General features: G+C 40.6%; 1 protein-coding gene across 1 annotated transcript in view; it reads left to right on the top strand.

Moving 5' to 3' along the window:
* LOC122805677 (glycogen phosphorylase, muscle form) overlaps positions 1-23,234 on the top strand; it is a 761,024-nt gene that overhangs the window by 587,102 nt on the left and 150,688 nt on the right. Inside the window, exon 17 of the mRNA XM_044076012.1 lies at positions 18,657-18,864. Within this exon, the coding sequence (XP_043931947.1) occupies positions 18,657-18,864 (208 nt within the window). The remainder of the gene's footprint in view (positions 1-18,656; positions 18,865-23,234) is intronic.

Here is a 23,234-nt window from a genome sequence, read left to right as displayed (position 1 = left end):
ACCTTTTTGGTGATTCCAAAATTCAAGATGCTAACTTTTCACCAGTTGCTTCCCATGATAGGCAGATATGCCTGGTTGGCAACACTGGATTTAAAGGAAGCCTACCTGCACATTCAAATCAGGGAATCTTGCAGAAAATACCTACACTTCAAAGCAGGCTGCATGCACTATCAGTTCTCTGCGCTGCCCTTTGGCTTATCTACTGAGCCCAGGGTATTCACAAAGTGCCTAGTTCCAGTCATTGCATTTTGCAGGCAAAGAAATATTCAAATATACCCATACCTGGATGATTCAGGCAGAAAGCCAGGACATACTTCTGAATCATCTGGCATTTGTACAAAAGATGTTAACTTGTCTGGGGTACACCATAAACAAAAAGAAATCACATATGGTACCCTGTCAACAAATTATATTCCTGGGAGCAAGCTTGAACACAACTTCCCAGATGGCTTTCCTCACGCCAGAGAAACAAATTCACTTGACAACTTACTTCAAACTAGTGGCCACAAGAACTCTGCTATCTTCAAGGCAAATACTGCAGGCCTTTGGGTTCATGGCCTCGAGCATTCTACTAATTCCATATGCAAGACTGCATATGAGGAAACTACAGTGGTATCTAAAAAGCCTATGGTGTCAACATTCTCAGGATCTAGAAGCAATGATTCCTATCACACCTTGCCTATGGTTAGAATTCCTTTGGTGGGCAGAGGCCTGCCACCAAAACAAGGGACTACCATTCACTCTATCGCCTGCCACCCAAACCCTAACAGATGCATCAGACTATGCATGGGGGGCTCACCTGGCAGGGAAGTGCATTCAGGGCAAATGGAACCCAAGTCAAATGCACCTCCATATCAATCAAAAAGAAATGTTAGTTGTACACAATGCTCAGACAGCCTTCAAGGACTACATTCTTCCAGGACAACTAGTGGTAAAGACGGACAACACTGTGGTACATAAACAAGCAGGGGGGGTACACATTCCTACCCCCTTCTGCAGACTAGCCATGGCATTGTGGAACATGGCCTTGAGCTACCAAGTGCACCTACAAGCTCAATTCCTGACAGGAAAATTGAATACACTGGCAGACAGACTAAGCAGAAATCTCATGGACCCACACAAGTGGAAACTGGAACCACGGATTTTCAACATGTTAACAAGTGAATGGGGTGCCCAGACATAGATCTATTTGCCTCCCCCCAAAACTACCAGTTGGACAAATTTTGCACAAGGATTCCCCACAAAAAAGCCTGGAATGTGGATGCTCTGTCCTTCAGCTGTTAAAACCTATCACTCTACGCCTTCCCCCTCTCCCTCTACTCTGCAAAGTTCTGCTAAAAGTCAAACAGGACAAACCAAGAATGATTTTGTTTGCTCCAGACTGGCCACGCCAACAGTGGTACCCGCTCCTGCGCAGTGTGTCACAAATATCTCCATGGCACCTGCCTCAGTCATCTTCCTTGCTGTCTCAGCAGGAGAGCCAAATTCTGCACCATTAGCTTACAACATTGAACCTTGCAGCTTGGCTAATCACTTAGATTCACCCTTAGCTGTGATAGATGTCATCTAGGAGGCGAGAAGACCTAGTACTAGAAAATCTTATGCTGACAAATGGAAAAGATTCTGTGCCTGGAACCAATCTGTAGGGATGAGCACAGCAGCGTCTCATTTACCTCAGATTTTGCAATACTTAACTGGGATGCTTCACAAGGGCCTGTCTTTTTCCTCTGTTAAAATCCATGCTTCAGCTATTTCAGCTCACTACAGTACAGAACCACCCCTCATTTCTCATCCCCTGCTCAAACAGTATCTCAGAGGTGCAAAGAACTTGAGACCACCCAGGAGATTTCCTACCCCTGCCTGGGACCTTAACTTGGTTTTGGAGAAACTCGCTCTACCTCCTTTCGAGCCTGCTGCTACTGCAGACTTAAAATTTCTTTCTTGGAAAACAGCCTTCCTTTTAGTAATCACTTCAGCTAGAAGGATATCTGAATTACAGGCCCTTATGGCAGTGGAGCCTTTCATCATCTTTCATGCAGACAGGGTATCTCTGAGGACCAATCCATCCTTCATGCCCAAGGTGGTTTCCACTGTGGCTCTTAATCAGTCCATTCATTTTGCATTCCTTGGACGTGCACAGACAACTTAGATTCTACTTGGACAGAACTAAATTTCGAAGATAATCTGATCAATTGCTAGTAGCATTTGCTGCTGGGGCAGAGGGGAAGGCTATTTCAAAACAAACCATTTTTAAATGGATAAGCCATTGCATTCATTTCTGCTATAAGCACAATAGAAAACCTATCCCCCAGGGGATCAGATCTCACTCCACATGGGCGGCATCTACTTCTGCAGCCTTTCTCAGTGGTGTTCCTACCAGAGATATTCTAGAAGCTGCTACCTGGAGTTCTGTACATACTTTCCCCAATCATTATCATTTACCAATTTTCTCTAAATCCAGAGCTGGCTTTGCCACTGCTGTCTTACAGGGCCTTATAGCTGGTCCTAATGCTATGTAAATTCCTCCTCCCAGCCATAGCTTTGGGAATCTACTCAAATGTAATGACTGCAACAGTGAAACACGAAGAACATAGTACACTTGTGTACACTTACCATAAATGTAGATGTTCAAGTGTATTCACTGTTGAAGTCCTGGTTACCCTCCCTCCAGCCCCATGTTTTTCTCTGACTACCTCTACTTTCTGTTACTATGCTTAAAAGCCTTTTTGATGTATTTGCTTTTGGTTGGAGGTATATTTTTGTGTTTTTAATTTTATTTGCTCACCTGATATCTGGGGCAAGAAAAACTGATGTAATGACGTCGGCTGCATATTTTATACCCCTGATGACCTGACGTCATGGAAGAAAGGACAGCAACCGATGCAGGACCCAATACTTTGTTAATCAGGCTGACTGAGGCAACCTGCCAGCAGATTACCCAAATGTAATGACTGCAACAGTGAATACACTAGAACATCTACATTTATGGTAAGTGTACACAACTGTACTGTTTTACATCCTCAACTGCAAACCCTGAACCTAGCAGCCTGGCTCATTCCCTGAATACATCACCAACAACCCTCAGCAAACAGGTGCTAGATGTCATCCTTGAGGTCAGGAGGCCTAGTACTAGGAAATCCTGTTCAGAAAAGTGGAAAAGATACTGTTCTTGGAGCCAGTCTCAAGGAAAGGACACATCCGTGCCCACCTTACCTGAAATCTTAGATTATCTAGCAGAGCTGCTCCACAAAGGCCTATCCTCATCAATTGAGATTCATGCCTCTGCCATCTCAGCTCATTACAGTACTGAGTCAAATGTAACCCCCGAGCGTAGGATGTCACACCAGCAAAAACAGTAAAAAGTAATCCAAACAGCAGCGAGTGCTGGTGTGAAGCGGCCAAAAACCAAAACTGAAATGGTATGCACCAACAGGATAGTGTGGTGAAAGGAAACCTTTCACTAAATCACTCTTCAAATGACAAAACTTCCAAACTTCCAAATAGAAATCACCACGCTAACTCTAGCAATGTGGAGCAGTAAATCCTTTAATCACAGTGAGCGCTTTCGCCATGCGGCTTCTTCAGACTGTTATACAACAATGAAAACTCAAACAGTTACCTTTATAACATATTCCCTCATCCCATTGGTTAAAAACGTCATTACACATATTCAAACACTAAAACACAAAAACATTTCATCTCGTACAGAATACATTCATGCAGTACAAGCCGTTTCGTTATCTACAAAAAGGTATTCACAGATACCAAAAGAACACCACTCCATATATAAAAATCAATACAAATGAGGAAACAAGTGCGATAAATACTGAGTAAAACATTTCTAGAGTGTGCTACATGGTCCTTCTCAAGGTAGAACAACAGGTAAACATTGGAACACTCAATATAGCAACATAAAAATATATTCTCATATTCAACTAACCTACGCTTAGAACGCTAATCATGTGTATAAAAAGTAAGCCTATACTTACTACTCTAAAACCATCAAATCCTTACAAACGTAACAAACAATGCTGCTTCTTCTACTTACAGGCAGCTACACTATCAAAACACTGAACCACGTCGCTCCTGAGAATGTCGTCATCATGAACTTAAAGGGGACGACGCTCTGGAGTCAGGCATTTAAAATTCGGGCTCTGTAGTGGATGATTCCACCTCAGATGGAGAAAAAATGTGTATATGTACACAACTATATTAAAGTCACCTAACTTGTATATTATAATTTAAAATTTAAAATTTGATTCTTCCTGCTGAAAAATCACACACAGGATGCAGACAGTTGATTTACGAAAGGTATTATGGATGTAGATATTTAACATACAAATGCACTATTTCTATAAGAAACCTAAAATAGGACAGACTAATCCTGGAAACGAATGCAAAACAATGTAGACGCGTTTCCATGGAATCAAATACAGCTCACACGCTCTATATACTCTAAATACTAGTGTGTACAGGCGTTGCAGGCATTAACATGGCGTAAACCTACTTTAACCTCGCACTCTTAAAACCTGGTCTTGTTATGGACCAACAACAATATTGTCAGTCTCTGTAACACCACATCTAACTATGTAGTGATTCTCTAGATGTACTATAACACAGTATCTGAACATTGAAAAGATCGACCACAGCTCTGTGGTGTGTATATGAACAAGGAGATGTCACTTGGAGTGTGCAATAGAGGGGAAAGGAAAGAAAGAGAATCAGAGAATGGGGAGGGAAGGGAGACAAAGGAAAGAGAACGAAAGACAGAAAAAAGGGGGGGGGTAGAAAGGGGGTAAAATATGAGAATGAAAAATGAAAGTGGGATTAAATATAAAAAAGAAGAAAACTGAAAGAAAGGGAGGATATAGTACAGGGAAAAGTGGTAAAGGTCGAAAAAAGGGGAAGGAAATGATGAGAGAAAGGGAAATGGAAAGAACAAGATGGACAAAGAAGGGATGAAACCAGAGGAAAAGATGAAAGAAGGAGTCTGTTGGTGCATATTACTAAGGTATAAAATAGAAGTCAGGTATGAACACACTACTACGGTGTTCTATAGATCCTGCTATTGAGGTAGAAATAATCTCCTTTTCCAAAGGAAAAGGGGTCTGTGGGTGCATATTACTAAAGTACAAAAGTGGAAGACAGGTTGTGAACACACTACTACGGTGTTCTATAGATCCTGCTGTTTAGGAACGAATAATCTCCTTTTCCGAAGGAAGGGCCTGACCTGTACTTTGTCATTAAGGCCTGGGTACAACTCAGCCCTCAATCTTATAATCCATTTCATCTCATTCTCCAGGGTGAAATTAACAATATCCCCTCCTCTCTTATTCGGTATGATCTTCTGAATGACAAAGAATGTAAAAGAGTGGCTGGGCCCTCTCTCTTTATGATGTTTAGCCAAGGCATTAACCACTGAGGCTGTCCTAATGTGGTAGATGTGCTCCCTAATGCGTTCTCTGAATGACCTGTTGGTTTTACCAACATAGAACGCTTGACATGCTTCACAGGTCGCCATGTAGACAATATTGGAGCTTTCACAGGAGGTTTTAGTATAAAAACTATAGCTCCGTTGAGTGGTGGGATGGATAAAGCTCACTGTCTCATTAATAAACATGCACTGATTGCATCTACCACACGGTGTGGTGTTCGTCAACTGTGTGCTAAGTGTCTCTGTAGCTAAGTTGTTCCTAGGTTTACACAAAATCCTCTTTAAATTGGGTTGGTTCTTATAAGTAATACTTGGGCAAGATCCCACTATCTCCTTTATCTCAGGGTCTAACATCAGTAAATCCCAATGTTTCTCCATGATTTGTTTCAGACCCACCGAATCTTTGGTATAGAACATGGAAACCCTATTCTTATAGGGGTTCGAATGGCTGTTCAATACTAAAGCAGGTAAAGGCTCAGAGTAGTATGGTTTTGCCCTGGTATTTCTAAGGCTTTCAACATCAACAGCAGTACATTCAAAGGTACTTTCATTGTAACCCCTTTTTAAGAATCTAGCCTTCAAGCCTTTAAGTTCATCTGCATAGCCTTCATTGGTAGGGTTCAACCTAGACGCCCTCATTATCTGGCCCTTCATTACATTGTCGAATACATACTTGGGATGCATACTATCCCTGTGTAGAATGGTGTTCCTGAAACATAACTTCCTGTGCACATTTGTGTTAAGCAGCCCATTACTGAGTCTATTGATGCTCACATCCAAATATGAGATATGGTCTACTGAGTAGTTTAAAGTGAACCTAAGAAACTCAGTTGAACTGTTCATGCATTCAACAAAAATCAACAATGCCTCTCTGTCTCCCCTCCAAATAAAGAAAAGGTCATCGACAAACCTACGGTAGAAACCAACATGTTCCTGAAACTGTAGTGTATTAAACAGGAAAGACTCTTCCCATTGTGCCATGACAAGGTTGGCGTAGCTATTGGCACAAGACGTGCCCATAGCCACGCCATCCTTCTGTAAGAAGATGTCATCTCCAAACATAAAAACGTTGTTCAATAAAACTGTTTCTAGAAGTAAAGCAATAAAATCTATTTTCACATTGGTGAAATCAGAGTGGTTTTTAAGGTACTCTTGTATATGTTGTACACCTACATCATTGGGGATTACAGTGAAAAGACTCACAACGTCTAGTGTTACTAAGATGTAGTGGGTATCATCCTCTAATCTTTTCATATAGTCATACAAATCCAACAGGAACTGCTTGCTGTCTCTAAGTATAAACTTGTTTTTATTGACCAGTGGCCTTAGGTGATATTCAATAAAGATAGAGAAGGGTTCAGTCACCCAACCTTGTCCGGCTACAATCGGCCTCATTGGAGGGTCAACTGCTGATTTGTGGACTTTGGGAAGTCCTTGTATAATAGGGATCAAGGGATTATTCACTTTAAAATAATCATATAGTTCCTTCATAATACTATCAGAAGCTAACAGCTCATCAAGCATATAGTAAACCTGTAGGGTTTTCTCTTTAACCACATCCATCCCTATCTTCAGATATGACGAGGTCTCTCCCAGAAGTATTCCCATCCTTCTATTGTAATCCAATGAATCCATAAGGACAATAGGTCCTCCTTTGTCAGCCGGTCTTATAACAAGAGTAGTATCATATTTCAGGTCCTTAAGTGCTACTCTATGATTAAAACTTAGATTCTGTTTATGCATAACATTCCTTGTATTCTCAAAATGACTATAGATGTCATTCTCTGTTATCTTAGAATAAACATCCAACAACGGATGTAATTGGGGGATGTATACACTATTGCTTCTAAACCTGCTAGTGTCCTGTCGCTCAGGGGTATTACCAAAATCAAGTTTCAACTGAATGTTCCTTACAAACATTTTAATATCAATAATAGAGTCAGCAACATTACCCCTGCTAGTGGGTATGAAGCTGAGACCCTTATTGAGAACATCTTTCTCATGCTTATTCAGAACTTTCTTTGAAAGATTCACAATCAGCGAATCGTCTTCTCCCACATCCTTTTCAGGGTAGGCCCTTGTTGTTCCCCTCCTGAACCTTTCCTCTTTTGTCTGCCCCTGCTCATCGATCTTGTTCTCCCTTGATGTTGCTTCTGTGCTATGGGGAAAGGGGTATTGTTTTTGCTCTGTAGAACCTTTCTTCTAACCACTGCCTCGTCTGATTTCCTCACATTACTTATGGTTGTAGGGTCAGGTGGTGGTTGGATAACATGAGTATCTATTCCCTCCATCACAGTCTCCTTTTCCCCCCTGGTTGTGGGAATATCTGAACTATCCCCACGTTCATCTTCCTGAAAAACAATTTCAGTATATGAAACATTCCTCCTCGTATTAATATCAGAACTGGTTGTGCCATTAACCGGTCTATGGCTTGCCGGTCTATCCAATCCATTCTCAATGCTAGAAACGTTCCCTTTCATTGTTTGTACACTAGAATTGTGTGGAAAACCATTCCCTGGTGTGTGTCTATTACCAACATTGTTATTACTCAAAGTTGGTCGGTCTCTAGGCCAAGTAAACACATTTGAGTTTTTAAAATCCCTTAGGTCCCTCATGATTTTGTTCTTCTTTTGTTCTATTAATCGTCTTTCAAAAACCATGACATTATCTATGACCCTTTCAATCTTGGTATCAATATTTACATTCACATATTTCTTAGTAATAGTGTCATACAAATCATTCACTTTCAATCTTAGATTCTCCTCCTCAGGTAAATGGAACCTAATTAACAGTTTCATATAGTTATTACTAAGCTTAATATTGAGCTGCTGCCATTCATACAAAAGGTCCGGTATAGAGTCACCTGAGGTGGGCATTTTTAAAATACGTAGCCCACGAGGAATAATGTGTTTGTCCAAACATGCTTCAAAATATTGTCGTTGGACTTGCAGCTTTTTTAACTTAATTGTCTCAGTTTCCAAAACTTGCAAGTCATTTGATAAACTTAGATAACTCTCATTATTATTTATAGCATTCATTGAGCCAAAATCCGGCTCATAAGAGAGTAGCAGGTTCTCCCCGCCAGTCACACAGGCATGAAACCGTCCCAGCCTATCACTAGGTTGGACAGTTTGTGGTACGTACGGTAGTTCTATGTTCGAGGTAGCGTTATCGGCCATATCCACAGTTCAGGAGAAAGGAAAATCAAAGTAAACTAAGTCAAATGTAACCCCCGAGCGTAGGATGTCACACCAGCAAAAACAGTAAAAAGTAATCCAAACAGCAGCGAGTGCTGGTGTGAAGCGGCCAAAAACCAAAACTGAAATGGTATGCACCAACAGGATAGTGTGGTGAAAGGAAACCTTTCACTAAATCACTCTGCAAGTCCAACGACAATATTTTGAAGCATGTTTGGACAAACACATTATTCCTCGTGGGCTACGTATTTTAAAAATGCCCACCTCAGGTGACTCTATACCGGACCTTTTGTATGAATGGCAGCAGCTCAATATTGAGCTTAGTAATAACTATATGAAACTGTTAATTAGGTTCCATTTACCTGAGGAGGAGAATCTAAGATTGAAAGTGAATGATTTGTATGACACTATTACTAAGAAATATGTGAATGTAAATATTGATACCAAGATTGAAAGGGTCATAGATAATGTCATGGTTTTTGAAAGACGATTAATAGAACAAAAGAAGAACAAAATCATGAGGGACCTAAGGGATTTTAAAACTCAAATGTGTTTACTTGGCCTAGAGACCGACCAACTTTGAGTAATAACAATGTTGGTAATAGACACACACCAGGAATGGTTTTCCACACAATTCTAGTGTACAAACAATGAAAGGGAACGTTTCTAGCATTGAGAATGGATTGGATAGACCGGCAAGCCATAGACCGGTTAATGGCACAACCAGTTCTGATATTAATCTGAGGAGGAATGTTTCATATACTGAAATTGTTTTTCAGGAAGATGAACGTGGGGATAGTTCAGATATTCCCACAACCAGGGGGGAAAAGGAGACTGTGATGGAGGGAATAGATACTCATGTTATCCAACCACCACCTGACCCTACAACCATAAGTAATGTGAGGAAATCAGACGAGGCAGTGGTTAGAAGAAAGGTTCTACAGAGCAAAAACAATACCCCTTTCCCCATAGCACAGAAGCAACATCAAGGGAGAACAAGATCGATGAGCAGGGGCAGACAAAAGAGGAAAGGTTCAGGAGGGAACAACAAGGGCCTACCCTGAAAAGGATGTGGGAGAAGACGATTCGCTGATTGTGAATCTTTCAAAGAAAGTTCTGAATAAGCATGAGAAAGATGTTCTCAATAAGGGTCTCAGCTTCATACCCACTAGCAGGGGTAATGTTGCTGACTCTATTATTGATATTAAAATGTTTGTAAGGAACATTCAGTTGAAACTTGATTTTGGTAATACCCCTGAGCGACAGGACACTAGCAGGTTTAGAAGCAATAGTGTATACATCCCCCAACTACATCCGTTGTTGGATGTTTATTCTAAGATAACAGAGAATGACATCTATAGTCATTTTGAGAATACAAGGAATGTTATGCATAAACAGAATCTAAGTTTTAATCATAGAGTAGCACTTAAGGACCTGAAATATGATACTACTCTTGTTATAAGACCGGCTGACAAAGGAGGACCTATTGTCCTTATGGATTCATTGGATTACAATAGAAGGATGGGAATACTTCTGGGAGAGACCTCCTCATATCTGAAGATAGGGATGGATGTGGTTAAAGAGAAAACCCTACAGGTTTACTATATGCTTGATGAGCTGTTAGCTTCTGATAGTATTATGAAGGAACTATATGATTATTTTAAAGTGAATAATCCCTTGATCCCTATTATACAAGGACTTCCCAAAGTCCACAAATCAGCCGTTGACCCTCCAATGAGGCCGATTGTAGCCGGACAAGGTTGGGTGACTGAACCCTTCTCTATCTTTATTGAATATCACCTAAGGCCACTGGTCAATAAAAACAAGTTTATACTTAGAGACAGCAAGCAGTTCCTGTTGGATTTGTATGACTATATGAAAAAATTAGAGGATGATACCCACTACATCTTAGTAACACTAGACGTTGTGAGTCTTTTCACTGTAATCCCCAATGATGTAGGTGTACAACATATACAAGAGTACCTTAAAAACCACTCTGATTTCACCAATGTGAAAATAGATTTTATTGCTTTACTTCTAGAAACAGTTTTATTGAACAACGTTTTTATGTTTGGAGATGACATCTTCTTACAGAAGGATGGCGTGGCTATGGGCACGTCTTGTGCCAATAGCTACGCCAACCTTGTCATGGCACAATGGGAAGAGTCTTTCCTGTTTAATACACTACAGTTTCAGGAACATGTTGGTTTCTACCGTAGGTTTGTCGATGACCTTTTCTTTATTTGGAAAGGAGACAGAGAGGCATTGTTGATTTTTGTTGAATGCATGAACAGTTCAACTGAGTTTCTTAGGTTCACTTTAAACTACTCAGTAGACCATATCTCATATTTGGATGTGAGCATCAATAGACTCAGTAATGGGCTGCTTAACACAAATGTGCACAGGAAGTTATGTTTCAGGAACACCATTCTACACAGGGATAGTATGCATCCCAAGTATGTATTCGACAATGTAATGAAGGGCCAGATAATGAGGGCCTCTAGGTTGAACCCTACCAATGAAGGCTATGCAGATGAACTTAAAGGCTTGAAGGCTAGATTCTTAAAAAGGGGTTACAATGAAAGTACCTTTGAATGTACTGCTGTTGATGTTGAAAGCCTTAGAAATACCAGGGCAAAACCATACTACTCTGAGCCTTTACCTGCTTTAGTATTGAACAGCCATTCGAACCCCTATAAGAATAGGGTTTCCATGTTCTATACCAAAGATTCGGTGGGTCTGAAACAAATCATGGAGAAACATTGGGATTTACTGATGTTAGACCCTGAGATAAAGGAGATAGTGGGATCTTGCCCAAGTATTACTTATAAGAACCAACCCAATTTAAAGAGGATTTTGTGTAAACCTAGGAACAACTTAGCTACAGAGACACTTAGCACACAGTTGACGAACACCACACCGTGTGGTAGATGCAATCAGTGCATGTTTATTAATGAGACAGTGAGCTTTATCCATCCCACCACTCAACGGAGCTATAGTTTTTATACTAAAACCTCCTGTGAAAGCTCCAATATTGTCTACATGGCGACCTGTGAAGCATGTCAAGCGTTCTATGTTGGTAAAACCAACAGGTCATTCAGAGAACGCATTAGGGAGCACATCTACCACATTAGGACAGCCTCAGTGGTTAATGCCTTGGCTAAACATCATAAAGAGAGAGGGCCCAGCCACTCTTTTACATTCTTTGTCATTCAGAAGATCATACCGAATAAGAGAGGAGGGGATATTGTTAATTTCACCCTGGAGAATGAGATGAAATGGATTATAAGATTGAGGGCTGAGTTGTACCCAGGCCTTAATGACAAAGTACAGGTCAGGCCCTTCCTTCGGAAAAGGAGATTATTCGTTCCTAAACAGCAGGATCTATAGAACACCGTAGTAGTGTGTTCACAACCTGTCTTCCACTTTTGTACTTTAGTAATATGCACCCACAGACCCCTTTTCCTTTGGAAAAGGAGATTATTTCTACCTCAATAGCAGGATCTATAGAACACCGTAGTAGTGTGTTCATACCTGACTTCTATTTTATACCTTAGTAATATGCACCAACAGACTCCTTCTTTCATCTTTTCCTCTGGTTTCATCCCTTCTTTGTCCATCTTGTTCTTTCCATTTCCCTTTCTCTCATCATTTCCTTCCCCTTTTTTCGACCTTTACCACTTTTCCCTGTACTATATCCTCCCTTTCTTTCAGTTTTCTTCTTTTTTATATTTAATCCCACTTTCATTTTTCATTCTCATATTTTACCCCCTTTCTATCCCCCCCCCCTTTTTTCTGTCTTTCGTTCTCTTTCCTTTGTCTCCCTTCCCTCCCCATTCTCTGATTCTCTTTCTTTCCTTTCCCCTCTATTGCACACTCCAAGTGACATCTCCTTGTTCATATACACACCACAGAGCTGTGGTCGATCTTTTCAATGTTCAGATACTGTGTTATAGTACATCTAGAGAATCACTACATAGTTAGATGTGGTGTTACAGAGACTGACAATATTGTTGTTGGTCCATAACAAGACCAGGTTTTAAGAGTGCGAGGTTAAAGTAGGTTTACGCCATGTTAATGCCTGCAACGCCTGTACACACTAGTATTTAGAGTATATAGGCGTGTGAGCTGTATTTGATTCCATGGAAACGCGTCTACATTGTTTTGCATTCGTTTCCAGGATTAGTCTGTCCTATTTTAGGTTTCTTATAGAAATAGTGCATTTGTATGTTAAATATCTACATCCATAATACCTTTCGTAAATCAACTGTCTGCATCCTGTGTGTGATTTTTCAGCAGGAAGAATCAAATTTTAAATTTTAAATTATAATATACAAGTTAGGTGACTTTAATATAGTTGTGTACATATACACATTTTTTCTCCATCTGAGGTGGAATCATCCACCACAGAGCCCGAATTTTAAATGCCTGACTCCAGAGCGTCGTCCCCTTTAAGTTCATGATGACGACATTCTCAGGAGCGACGTGGTTCAGTGTTTTGATAGTGTAGCTGCCTGTAAGTAGAAGAAGCAGCATTGTTTGTTACGTTTGTAAGGATTTGATGGTTTTAGAGTAGTAAGTATAGGCTTACTTTTTATACACATGATTAGCGTTCTAAGCGTAGGTTAGTTGAATATGAGAATATATTTTTATGTTGCTATATTGAGTGTTCCAATGTTTACCTGTTGTTCTACCTTGAGAAGGACCATGTAGCACACTCTAGAAATGTTTTTACTCAGTATTTATCGCACTTGTTTCCTCATTTGTATTGATTTTTATATATGGAGTGGTGTTCTTTTGGTATCTGTGAATACCTTTTTGTAGATAACGAAACGGCTTGTACTGCATGAATGTATTCTGTACGAGATGAAATGTTTTTGTGTTTTAGTGTTTGAATATGTGTAATGACGTTTTTAACCAATGGGATGAGGGAATATGTTATAAAGGTAACTGTTTGAGTTTTCATTGTTGTATAACAGTCTGAAGAAGCCGCATGGCGAAAGCGCTCACTGTGATTAAAGGATTTACTGCTCCACATTGCTAGAGTTAGCGTGGTGATTTCTATTTGGAAGTTTGGAAGTTTTGTCATTTGAAGAGTGATTTAGTGAAAGGTTTCCTTTCACCACACTATCCTGTTGGTGCATACCATTTCAGTTTTGGTTTTTGGCCGCTTCACATCATTACAGTACTGAGCCACCCCTCTTCTCTCACCCTCTGATCAAACAGTTCCTGAGAGGAGCTAAGACCCCTGAGGAGAGCTCCCAATCCTGCCTGGGACCTTAACTTTGTATTAGAGGAGCTCACGCTTCTCCCGTTTGAGACTGCTGCTACAGCAGAGTTAAAATTCCTCTCTTGGAAAACAGCCTTACTTCTAGCCATCACTTCAACAAGAAGAGTGTCTGAGTTACATGCCCTTATGGCTGTGGAACCCTTCATTATCTTCCATGCGGGCAGGGTTTCCCTCAGGACTAACCCATCATTTATGCCCAAGGTGGTATCCAGTGTGGCTTTAAACCAATCCATCCATTTACCAACCTTTTTTCCTAATCCTCAGAATAAAGGGGAAAGGATCCTGCATTCCCTGGACGTGCACAGACAGTTTAGGTTCTACCTTGACAGAACTAAGCCTTTCAGAAAAACTGTCCATCTGCTAGTCAGTTTTGCCACCGGGGCAGAGGCCAAGGCCATTTCAAAGCAAATCATTTCCAAATGGATAACGCACTGCATCTATTTCTGCTACAAACACCATGGAATACCTATCCCACAGGGGATCAAACCTCATTCCACTAGGGCTACCTCAACTGCTACAGCATTTCTCAGGGGAATCCCTACCAGGGACATCCTGGAAGCTGCAACCTGGAGTTCTGTACACACCTTCACCAAGCATTATTACTTACCTGTCTTTTCTAAATCATGAGTTGGATTTGCCACAGCAGTCTTACAAGGTCTGCTAGCCAGCCCTAATACTTCTTGACTGCCTCCACCCTTCCTCAGCTTTGGAAATCAACCCAAGTGTGATGACTGCAACAGTGAAACACAAAGAACATAGTACAGTTGTGTACACTTACCATAAATGTAGATGTTCAAGTGTATTCACTGTTGCAGTTCTGGTTACCCTCCCTCCAGCCCCCTGACCTCTCTATGCTTTCTACCTTTACTCTTTTTGGCCATATCTTATGGCTATGGTTTTTACTTTTTACTGGAGGTGTTCCAGACCATGTAATTGCTTCCTATTTTGGGGGCTCCTGACATCTGGGGCAAGAAAAACTGATGTAATGGCATCAGCTGCATGTTTTATACCCCTGACGACCTGACGTCATGGAAGATGCGACCGCATCCGACACTGAAATCCCAAGACTATGGTATTCGGACCGACTGAGGGCTATCTGCAGGCAGATAACCCAAGTGTGATGACTGCAACAGTGAATACACTCGAACATCTACATTTTATGGTAAGTGTACACAACTGAACTTTCTTCGTGCCACAGGAGACAGACTTGTGCAGTTAGCATCATGGCACCTTTGTACATCCAAATGTAAAGGGTCTGAAAACAATGGCCTTAGAAGATCTAATGCAATTCCTTTTAGGGAACTTTTCTTTCAGCATGTGCTGACCTTTCTAATAGATGTCAGGAAGCCTAATCCAAAGAAATCACATGTAGTAGAGTGGAAAAGGTTTTCTGTTCAATGCAGAAAAAAGAACCAAGACCCATTGTAAGTGGAGGTGCCCCTCATTCTTACCTGGTTGTTTGTTCTATTTAACACAGTACCATCTTGCTCCTCTATAAAGGTACATGTTTCAGCTCTGTCATCTATCTCTCATGGCAAAGCACATATTCATGGTCTTCCACAATAAGAGTCGGCCTCCGAATGAATCTTAATCTTTATGCCAAAAGTGTTTTCAGAGATGTCCCTTAAGCCGATCTGTGTGCATATGTCAGATCCCTAAAGACAATTCTAATACTACTTGAATAGGACAGAGTCCATCAGAAACTGGATCTGTTGTTTGTTTCCTTTGTACATTGTAAGGAAGGCACATTAGTTACTAAGCAGACACTCTCTAAGTGGTTAGTGAACTGAATTTTTACTGCAGGAATGTGCGAGAGTACAGTTTTTCAGGGCTGACTCCACCTCGGCAGCCTTTTAGGCAGATTTTGATGTAGGCCATTTGCAATACATCCACCTGATTACTTATTCATACATTACCTTAGTACCTTAAGCTGGATGCCCATTTCAACAGGGTTGTGTGTGGCAGTCCTTCATACTGTTCCATGAGATTCTGGAGTGGCAGTCCTGCAGGGTATTCCTTGAGGAAACACTACAAGTGTATGATATCAATTCCTCTGTCTATTGTGGAGCTGTCCGAGTCTCTTTTTGATGGCTTGTAAATAATACTGCAACAGTGACGTTGCACTGAGCATGGTACAGTTGCATGAGAAATCTGTGTAATATTAGATGTTTAAGTAGGGTCAATTTTGCATTGCAAAAATCTCCTCTGCTTTGGACAACAAGAGGACTACTCTGTTATTTCCCACACACACACAAACACAGCACTGCAAGGTGGGATAGTGCAAAGGAATATCTCATTCTGACAGAGCCTGCTCTTCAGCCAAGCAACATTGTGACTGTATAAATTGCCTGTGGGGGGAGAAGATGGCACAGGCCAGTACCCCTTTTTGTTCAGGCGGTCATAGTGCATGTGTACATAATGAGGGAGGGTGGCCGGTGCCTGATGCATGAAGAGCTATGGAAGGCAGGCAGGTTGGATAGGTATTAGCATACATCTTAATTTAAAAATGCTATGAATATTGCTGCAGAGGTGGAACTACTTAAATATCTGCTTTTATGGTGAGTGCTCTCACAGCTGTACATTCTCCCTTTTGTGGACATTCTTTGCTGACTCCATTGAGAGAAACTAGCATCTGTTTTTTTTTTTTTCGGGGGGGGGGGGGTTGTCCATCCAGAAGATGTTTTGAAAGCTTGCAGAGATTAGCACCATTTAATGGTGAGAGTTTTTTTTTTTTTTACTGAAGATTATATTGCTGACAAAAAAATGAATTTGCGTTGTGTAGTTATACAAGAGCTACCAAATTTTTATAATTTCAAGCAAAGTCTTGAAGTTTTCTGGTTGGACACCTTATCCGTCTCTTAGTAGAAAGGCTTCATCACCAACATATTTTATCCAGGGAAGCTTCTGAGTCTTAAATGGGCAGTTTTGTGGTGATTCTGCTTACACTGTTCTGGCAATATTTGTTCTGATTTCTTTTACCTAGACTTTGGCAGTTGGCCTACTTCAGCCACTTCTACCCATCTGTGATGTGTTAATTCATAACCAGCACACCCTAGTTCATCCTTACCTTCCATGTTGTGCTGAAAGCCCTAGTAGGGTCTGGTAAGTCAGGAAGGGTTAATTAGGTTTTACTAAGAACAACCCAAGCAAGTCACATGGTAATATATTTGATTAACTGGAAGTTTTTGTCTTGTGAGTAGGTAATTAATTATTTCAAACCTGTTCTTGCATTATACTACATTGTTGTCATTTCTGATGCTAGTTTCAGATATTTTGTAGTGAAGGTAGGCTTTGCTGCTTTTTTTGCCTTTATTAAAACCTCTGGCATGGAAAACAGGGAGTCATTGAAGGTGCATCATATTTTAAGCATCCTCCTTTACACATTCCAGTCATGGCCTCCTTTCATCAGAGTCATCATTTGTCATGCCAGATATGTTTTGATGCCTGATGCTCTGTTTATTTCCCGGAAGTTTGGGGGTTTGGACTTTATTCTGAAGAGAGTCTTCCTGATCTTTTCCAGCAGTAGGTTCTTTGGTTTCATTTTCTTAATTCATCAGTAAGGATGCTTTACAAGGCATTCATTTTGCATTTGCTGAGAAAAAAACAATACTGGCTTTTATATGCGTCATCTTTATTGACTGTGTAAATCCCATGTGATCTATGGCCTTTTTGTCTGGAATACCCCCTGAAAAGAAGTGTCCTAAGAACACAGAAAACCAGTTGAAAGTTACATTTACATTTGGGGCAAGGTCCTTTATACCTGCTAAGTATAATCATTTCTGAATAATTGCACACATTTTCACACCTTAAAGGTAAGGGCTGTTGTCATCCCTTCCCTTTATTCCAGTTTTGAGAGTTGTGGTCATCAATTAAATGTATGAATACCGTTTTCAAGTGAGACTGCTTTAGTGGGGGATGTGGAATTTGTGGGTCGCTTCAGTGGATTCACACTGCAGCTGTAGTGTTTAAAATTCACATCACCACCAATGTGTTAGCCGGGATACTGGACCCAAATTCACAAGATGAACATTTGGGAGTAGATTCAGCGACTGCTCTTTTGAAGTCTTCCTTTTTGTTTATCTGTGTTGTTTTAGGTCCATTTCTTTGAACGTGTGGCCTGTTGAGTGGCACTGCAGTGATGATAGGTTAGTTATTTAGGTTTTTGCTGATATAGGTTGGTGAGCACCAACCAGCAGGCATGCAGTTCAGTCCCTATACCCCACAGAAGGACCATGACCTGCATGCATTCTAAGGGACCCAGATTGCTACATTTAGACAAAAAGTACACAGCTCCTTAATTTTGGATTCTCTGTTTTACAGGTCTCCTTGTCATAGTTACAATGCTATCTGGTGAGAATGAGCTAAGCAGAGTACTCTGTATTGTATGTTATTGACATACAGGCATGCTTTGCTGTTCAGGGGTGGGGTGGAGGCAGGAATTCGTCAGTATTGCTGGAAATAAATTAACTGGTGAGCTGCCAACTAGTGGCAGAAGGATTGAATGAGGCCAAAATTTACACACACACACCCACACACACCCACACACACACACACACACACACACACACACACACACACACACACACTGTTGATTATCTCTGAGACCAAGCATTGTTTTGCATTTCATTTAACTTTATTGTAAAAAAAAACTGCAGAATTGCCTTTTTGCTAACAAACTGACTACTTAAAAGGCAATGACATGTATTAATTCAGTATATCAAACTTCTTTCTGCAGTAATCCCAGCTGCTGACCTGTCTGAGCAAATCTCTACTGCTGGTACTGAAGCATCAGGCACTGGAAACATGAAATTCATGTTGAATGGAGCCCTTACTATTGGAACCATGGATGGTGCTAATGTAGAGATGGCTGAGGAGGCAGGTGAAGAGAACCTTTTCATCTTCGGAATGAGGGTTGAAGATGTAGAAGAGGTTGACCGGAAAGGGTAAGTATGAATTTTGGATAAGTAACCACAAAAGGAGAATGTGCCAAAAAAAAAAAACACAAACTAGCTTCCTTTGGCTTCATTGTGTGGCTGTTTTTTACTGTTTACTACAGTTAAATGGACTTACTGAGCCATTTTTCTAAGTGGTTCTAGTTTATGAATTTTGTATGCCATTTGACATGGTATTTCCAGGGCTTGGTGTTACTTGAATGTGCATTCTTCAGGTGTGCCTGTATTTTACATAGATTAAAAACGTGACCACCTTTGTTTTGCAGTGAACCAGACTCTTGCACCTGACTGTAGTTACAAAATTGTCAGTTTCATTAGCTGCAAAAACATCTTAAGATGCGAGATAAATGCTCCTGAAAAAAATAATTTGTGGGTTTAATAGTTGTTGATTTTAGTGCTATTGTAAAATAGACTATTATGACTATTTTGGCATCTCAGATTGACTTATTTTGTACAGTACTTTTAACAATGTGGCTGCCTCTTACCAGTAGGGATTCATGGTTAAGTAGATCATTTTCAAAAAACAAGAGTTTGAAAGTATGACCCTAAGAAAAGATGCATCCAGTAGCTGTAAGCTGCATGGTAAATTTTAAACAATAAAATTAAGTAGTTGTAAAAGAGTAAATAATTATAGAATCTAATACAGATTTTAGAATATTGTAATAGACAGTACCTTTATACTTCCTTCTTTGTGAGTGACACTATTGTCTCTCTTGGTGAGCAGCCCACTACCATTATCCCACTTCAGTACCATTTCCTTCCACCCAGTTTTGCTGTACCCCATCTGAAGTTACCCATTCAGCTCAAATAGAACCAAGTAATACAGAGTTGTGCCACCTGCAAAGCATACTGTAACAATCCTGAGGAAGGCACACTAATATACCTACTTCCATATTGTCTTGAGGTCGAGCATGCACACATTTGCTTCAGTCTGTGGAAGCCAGGCAATCTTATATGTGTGGATTACTCCAGGTTATCTAAAATAATCAAAACATCATCTTTATTTATTTATTTGTTTTCATTTGTTAGCCAAGGAAGTCTTGACTGGGTGTAGAAACTCTTTTCAAAAGAGGCCCACAAAACCAAAGCTCCATTGGTACAGTATAGTTCAGTATACAGTGTAAATTAACACAACTAAATTAAAATTAGTGTAGTCTTTGGCAGTGCAGAATTAGAAAGTTATGAACAGCATATTGAACTGGGTCACGTTACATGAAAGCATATCAAGTAAAAGAATACTTTCACAGTCGTACAATCACAACATCATGTTGAAATGGTGTATACTGCATATAACATGAACATACATGAGATAACATAAAGATACTTGTATTAGATAGGGAGTTGGACAAGATATTCAGGTTGCATTAGGGTGATGTACCCTTTAAGAGGTAGAGTAGTAAGTTATCAGCACAACAGTGGTAGTTGTGGACATTAATGTCATGAAGCCTTCGTCTAAGAGCACCAGATAAATGCGTGCTGACAAGAGACTTGCACTATATATGTTTTATTTAGAATTGAGTGTTCACTATTTATTACCAAATCCCAAATGCTTTCAGAGGTGAAACAGATGCAGGGAATTGGTGGTAAGGGAGAGGATTGTTTGTTGTAGACTTAACTTAGCAAGCAGCAAGCTAGCAGGGATGATCCTTTTAGGTAACTTTTGAAAGTGAACAGGTTGTTGGTGAGTCTTAGCTGTATGTAGGAGGTAGTAAATTCCTGTTATTGGGGGTGTGAATGGAATAAAGGTCTTCCTCTGCTTCATTAACTTTGTGAGTGACAGTAAGACTTTGTTGAATGTTGGCTTCTGGGAGGTAGTAAAGTTTGGAGGATACTTTTTTGGCTGTGACACCTGTTAAGTTTATGTACAAGATTGTGGGCAACAACTAGTGGTGAGTAGGTGAGGTGATAAAGGTAGTAAAAGTTTCAGTTTTGTCTACAAGTAAAAGTATGATACAGTTCATGACATAAGGGATATCTGTTCATAGGTAGATACTAGGCTATCTGCCCTAGGGCATTTATAAGCCTAGCCAGAGTGTATTTGGCTTCCGCCTCCCTATTAGATTAGCCTACTGTGCCTCTGTAAAGTAGGTCACAGAAGGTACCCTTTAAGATTAGTTTACTGTGCCTCTGTCTAGCAGGGACACAAAAGAGATCCCAGGGGTGAATTTGCGATTTCCCATCCATGTGTCCAGATTTCGCTTGAAGAGGGTCAGCGAGGGGCTATGTCTAACATGAATTGGGATTCTATTCCAGAGTGAGGGGAGCCTCTGGGAAATGAATCTGTCCCTCCAGCATGTCCTATTTATTTTTGTGCTGACGTTTAAGTCCCTGGAGCGTGTAGCTCTAAGGGACTTGGATTTTTTGAGGTGGAGCATGTCCATTAATTCTGGGTTTGACATGGCTTTGTACATCAGGCATAGATCACCTCTGAGTAGGCGGTAAGCAACTGAGTAGAGCTGGAGTTTCTTTAGTCGAGCTGCATAGGACATCTGTTTGTAGCCCATGATCCTCTTGGTGAGGTACTTTTGGGGTCTCTCCAGTTGTTGCAGGTGTCTGGTAAGGTACATCCCAAAAGGGGCATTGTATTCAATTATGGGCTTAATGAGTGACGAGTAGAGGGACACAATGAACTCTCTTGATCTAGATGCGAACCCTTTCGTGATAAGGTGGGCTATATAAGAAGGTCTTTCTAACCACTTTGGCAACGTGATTATCAAAGGAGAGATTACTATCTATGTTGGTCCCCAAATCTCTAATTACTTCTTCCGTACTTAATGGATTACCACCTATGTGGTAATTTGTGGGCACCTTGTTTTTCCTAAAGGGGATGACTATGCACTTTTTACCATTTAGCTTGAGGCCGTAGCTCTGGCACCAAGCATCCGTCTCTGTGAGACCCTTTTGGAGGATGCTTGTGTCAGCTGGAGATTCGATTATGGCCCCCAGTTTGCAGTCATCTGCAAACTTTGTCAGCCATAATCCCCCCGTGTTAGCCTGAACCTCAGAGAAGTATATACCGAACAAGGGAGGTCCCAGAACTGAGCCGTGTGGGACGCCACTTGTAACTGGTTTGGATTCGGACATGGCATCTACGATTCTGACCATGTGGGTTCTATCCCTGAGCCAGTTTGCAACCCATCTTGTGATTATAGGGGTTGATATTTAAGCTGGTAAGCTTATTTATAATGCCTGAGTGGGGTATTGTGTCGAAGGCTTTTGCGAGGTCCAGGTAGGCTGTGTGGACTACCTTGCCCTCATCTATGGCTTTGGTAACTGTTTCAAAGAAATCAACTAGGTTTAAGAGGCAAGATCTGCCCTTAACAAAGCCAAATTGGGTAGGGTCTAGTGTCTGGAGGCTCCCAATGTCTTTGTTTATGAGTTCCATGATAATACGCTCCATAGCATTACAGCTGTTGTTCTGATATTTTATTTAGTATATGTTTACCAGGATGGAGCAGTTGTCCATAAGGACTGATTGCAGGCTCAGCCTGAGTTCAGTGCAAAACTAATGTTTAAGCAAATACAGTGTATATCTGTATGCATATATATATATATATATATATATATATATATATATATATATATATATATATATATATATATGGTTCTACCTGAGTTCGTCGACATACCACATAATCGACAATTACTTACCCGACACGAGAACACCGACAATCCACATCACCGACAGCTGACATAACCGACTACGAAAACGCCGACATCCATGTGCTAATAGTGCCTCTCGCTCCTACCATGTTCCAGGTAATGTAAATAGTTGTCTGTCATCAGCATAGCGTTATTTTCCTGTGAGTATACTGTATGATTTATGCTGATGACAGACAACTATTTACATTACCTGGAACATGGTAGGAGCGAGAGGCGCTATTAGCACATGGATGTCGGCGTAGTCGGTTATGTCAGCTGTCGGTGATGTGGATTGTCGGTGTTCTCGTGTCGGGTAAGTAAATGTCGATTATGTGGTATGTCGACGAACTCAGGTAGAACCATATATATATATATATATACATCTAGGATTAGTGAATGAAAGTTCAATAGTCCGAATCCACAATCACCGAACACACTTCAATGAAAGTGCTTTCACCAAAAAAGCGCTTTCGTTAAAGTGCGTAAAAACAAAACAAAAAAAAAAAAAAAAACAATAAATCTACTTTTATGCAGGGAGGCCCCCCCCAAACACCCCCTACTTTAATATTCTCACTCCGAGATTGCACTACAGTGAGGAAACGGGAATATGCCCTTATCCGCACCATAGTACGATCTCCGCAACAGTAATTTCCCCCAGACTCCCTCTAGCTGCAGGCGTACTTCCGCGAAAGTGCTTTTTCGGTAAAAAGCACTTTCAT

The sequence above is a fragment of the Protopterus annectens genome, chromosome 6.part1 (assembly GCF_019279795.1).
Source record: "Protopterus annectens isolate FY-2018-M chromosome 6.part1, PAN1.0, whole genome shotgun sequence".
Taxonomy (NCBI): domain Eukaryota; kingdom Metazoa; phylum Chordata; order Ceratodontiformes; family Protopteridae; genus Protopterus; species Protopterus annectens.
This window is presented reverse-complemented; position numbering and strand designations above follow the sequence as displayed.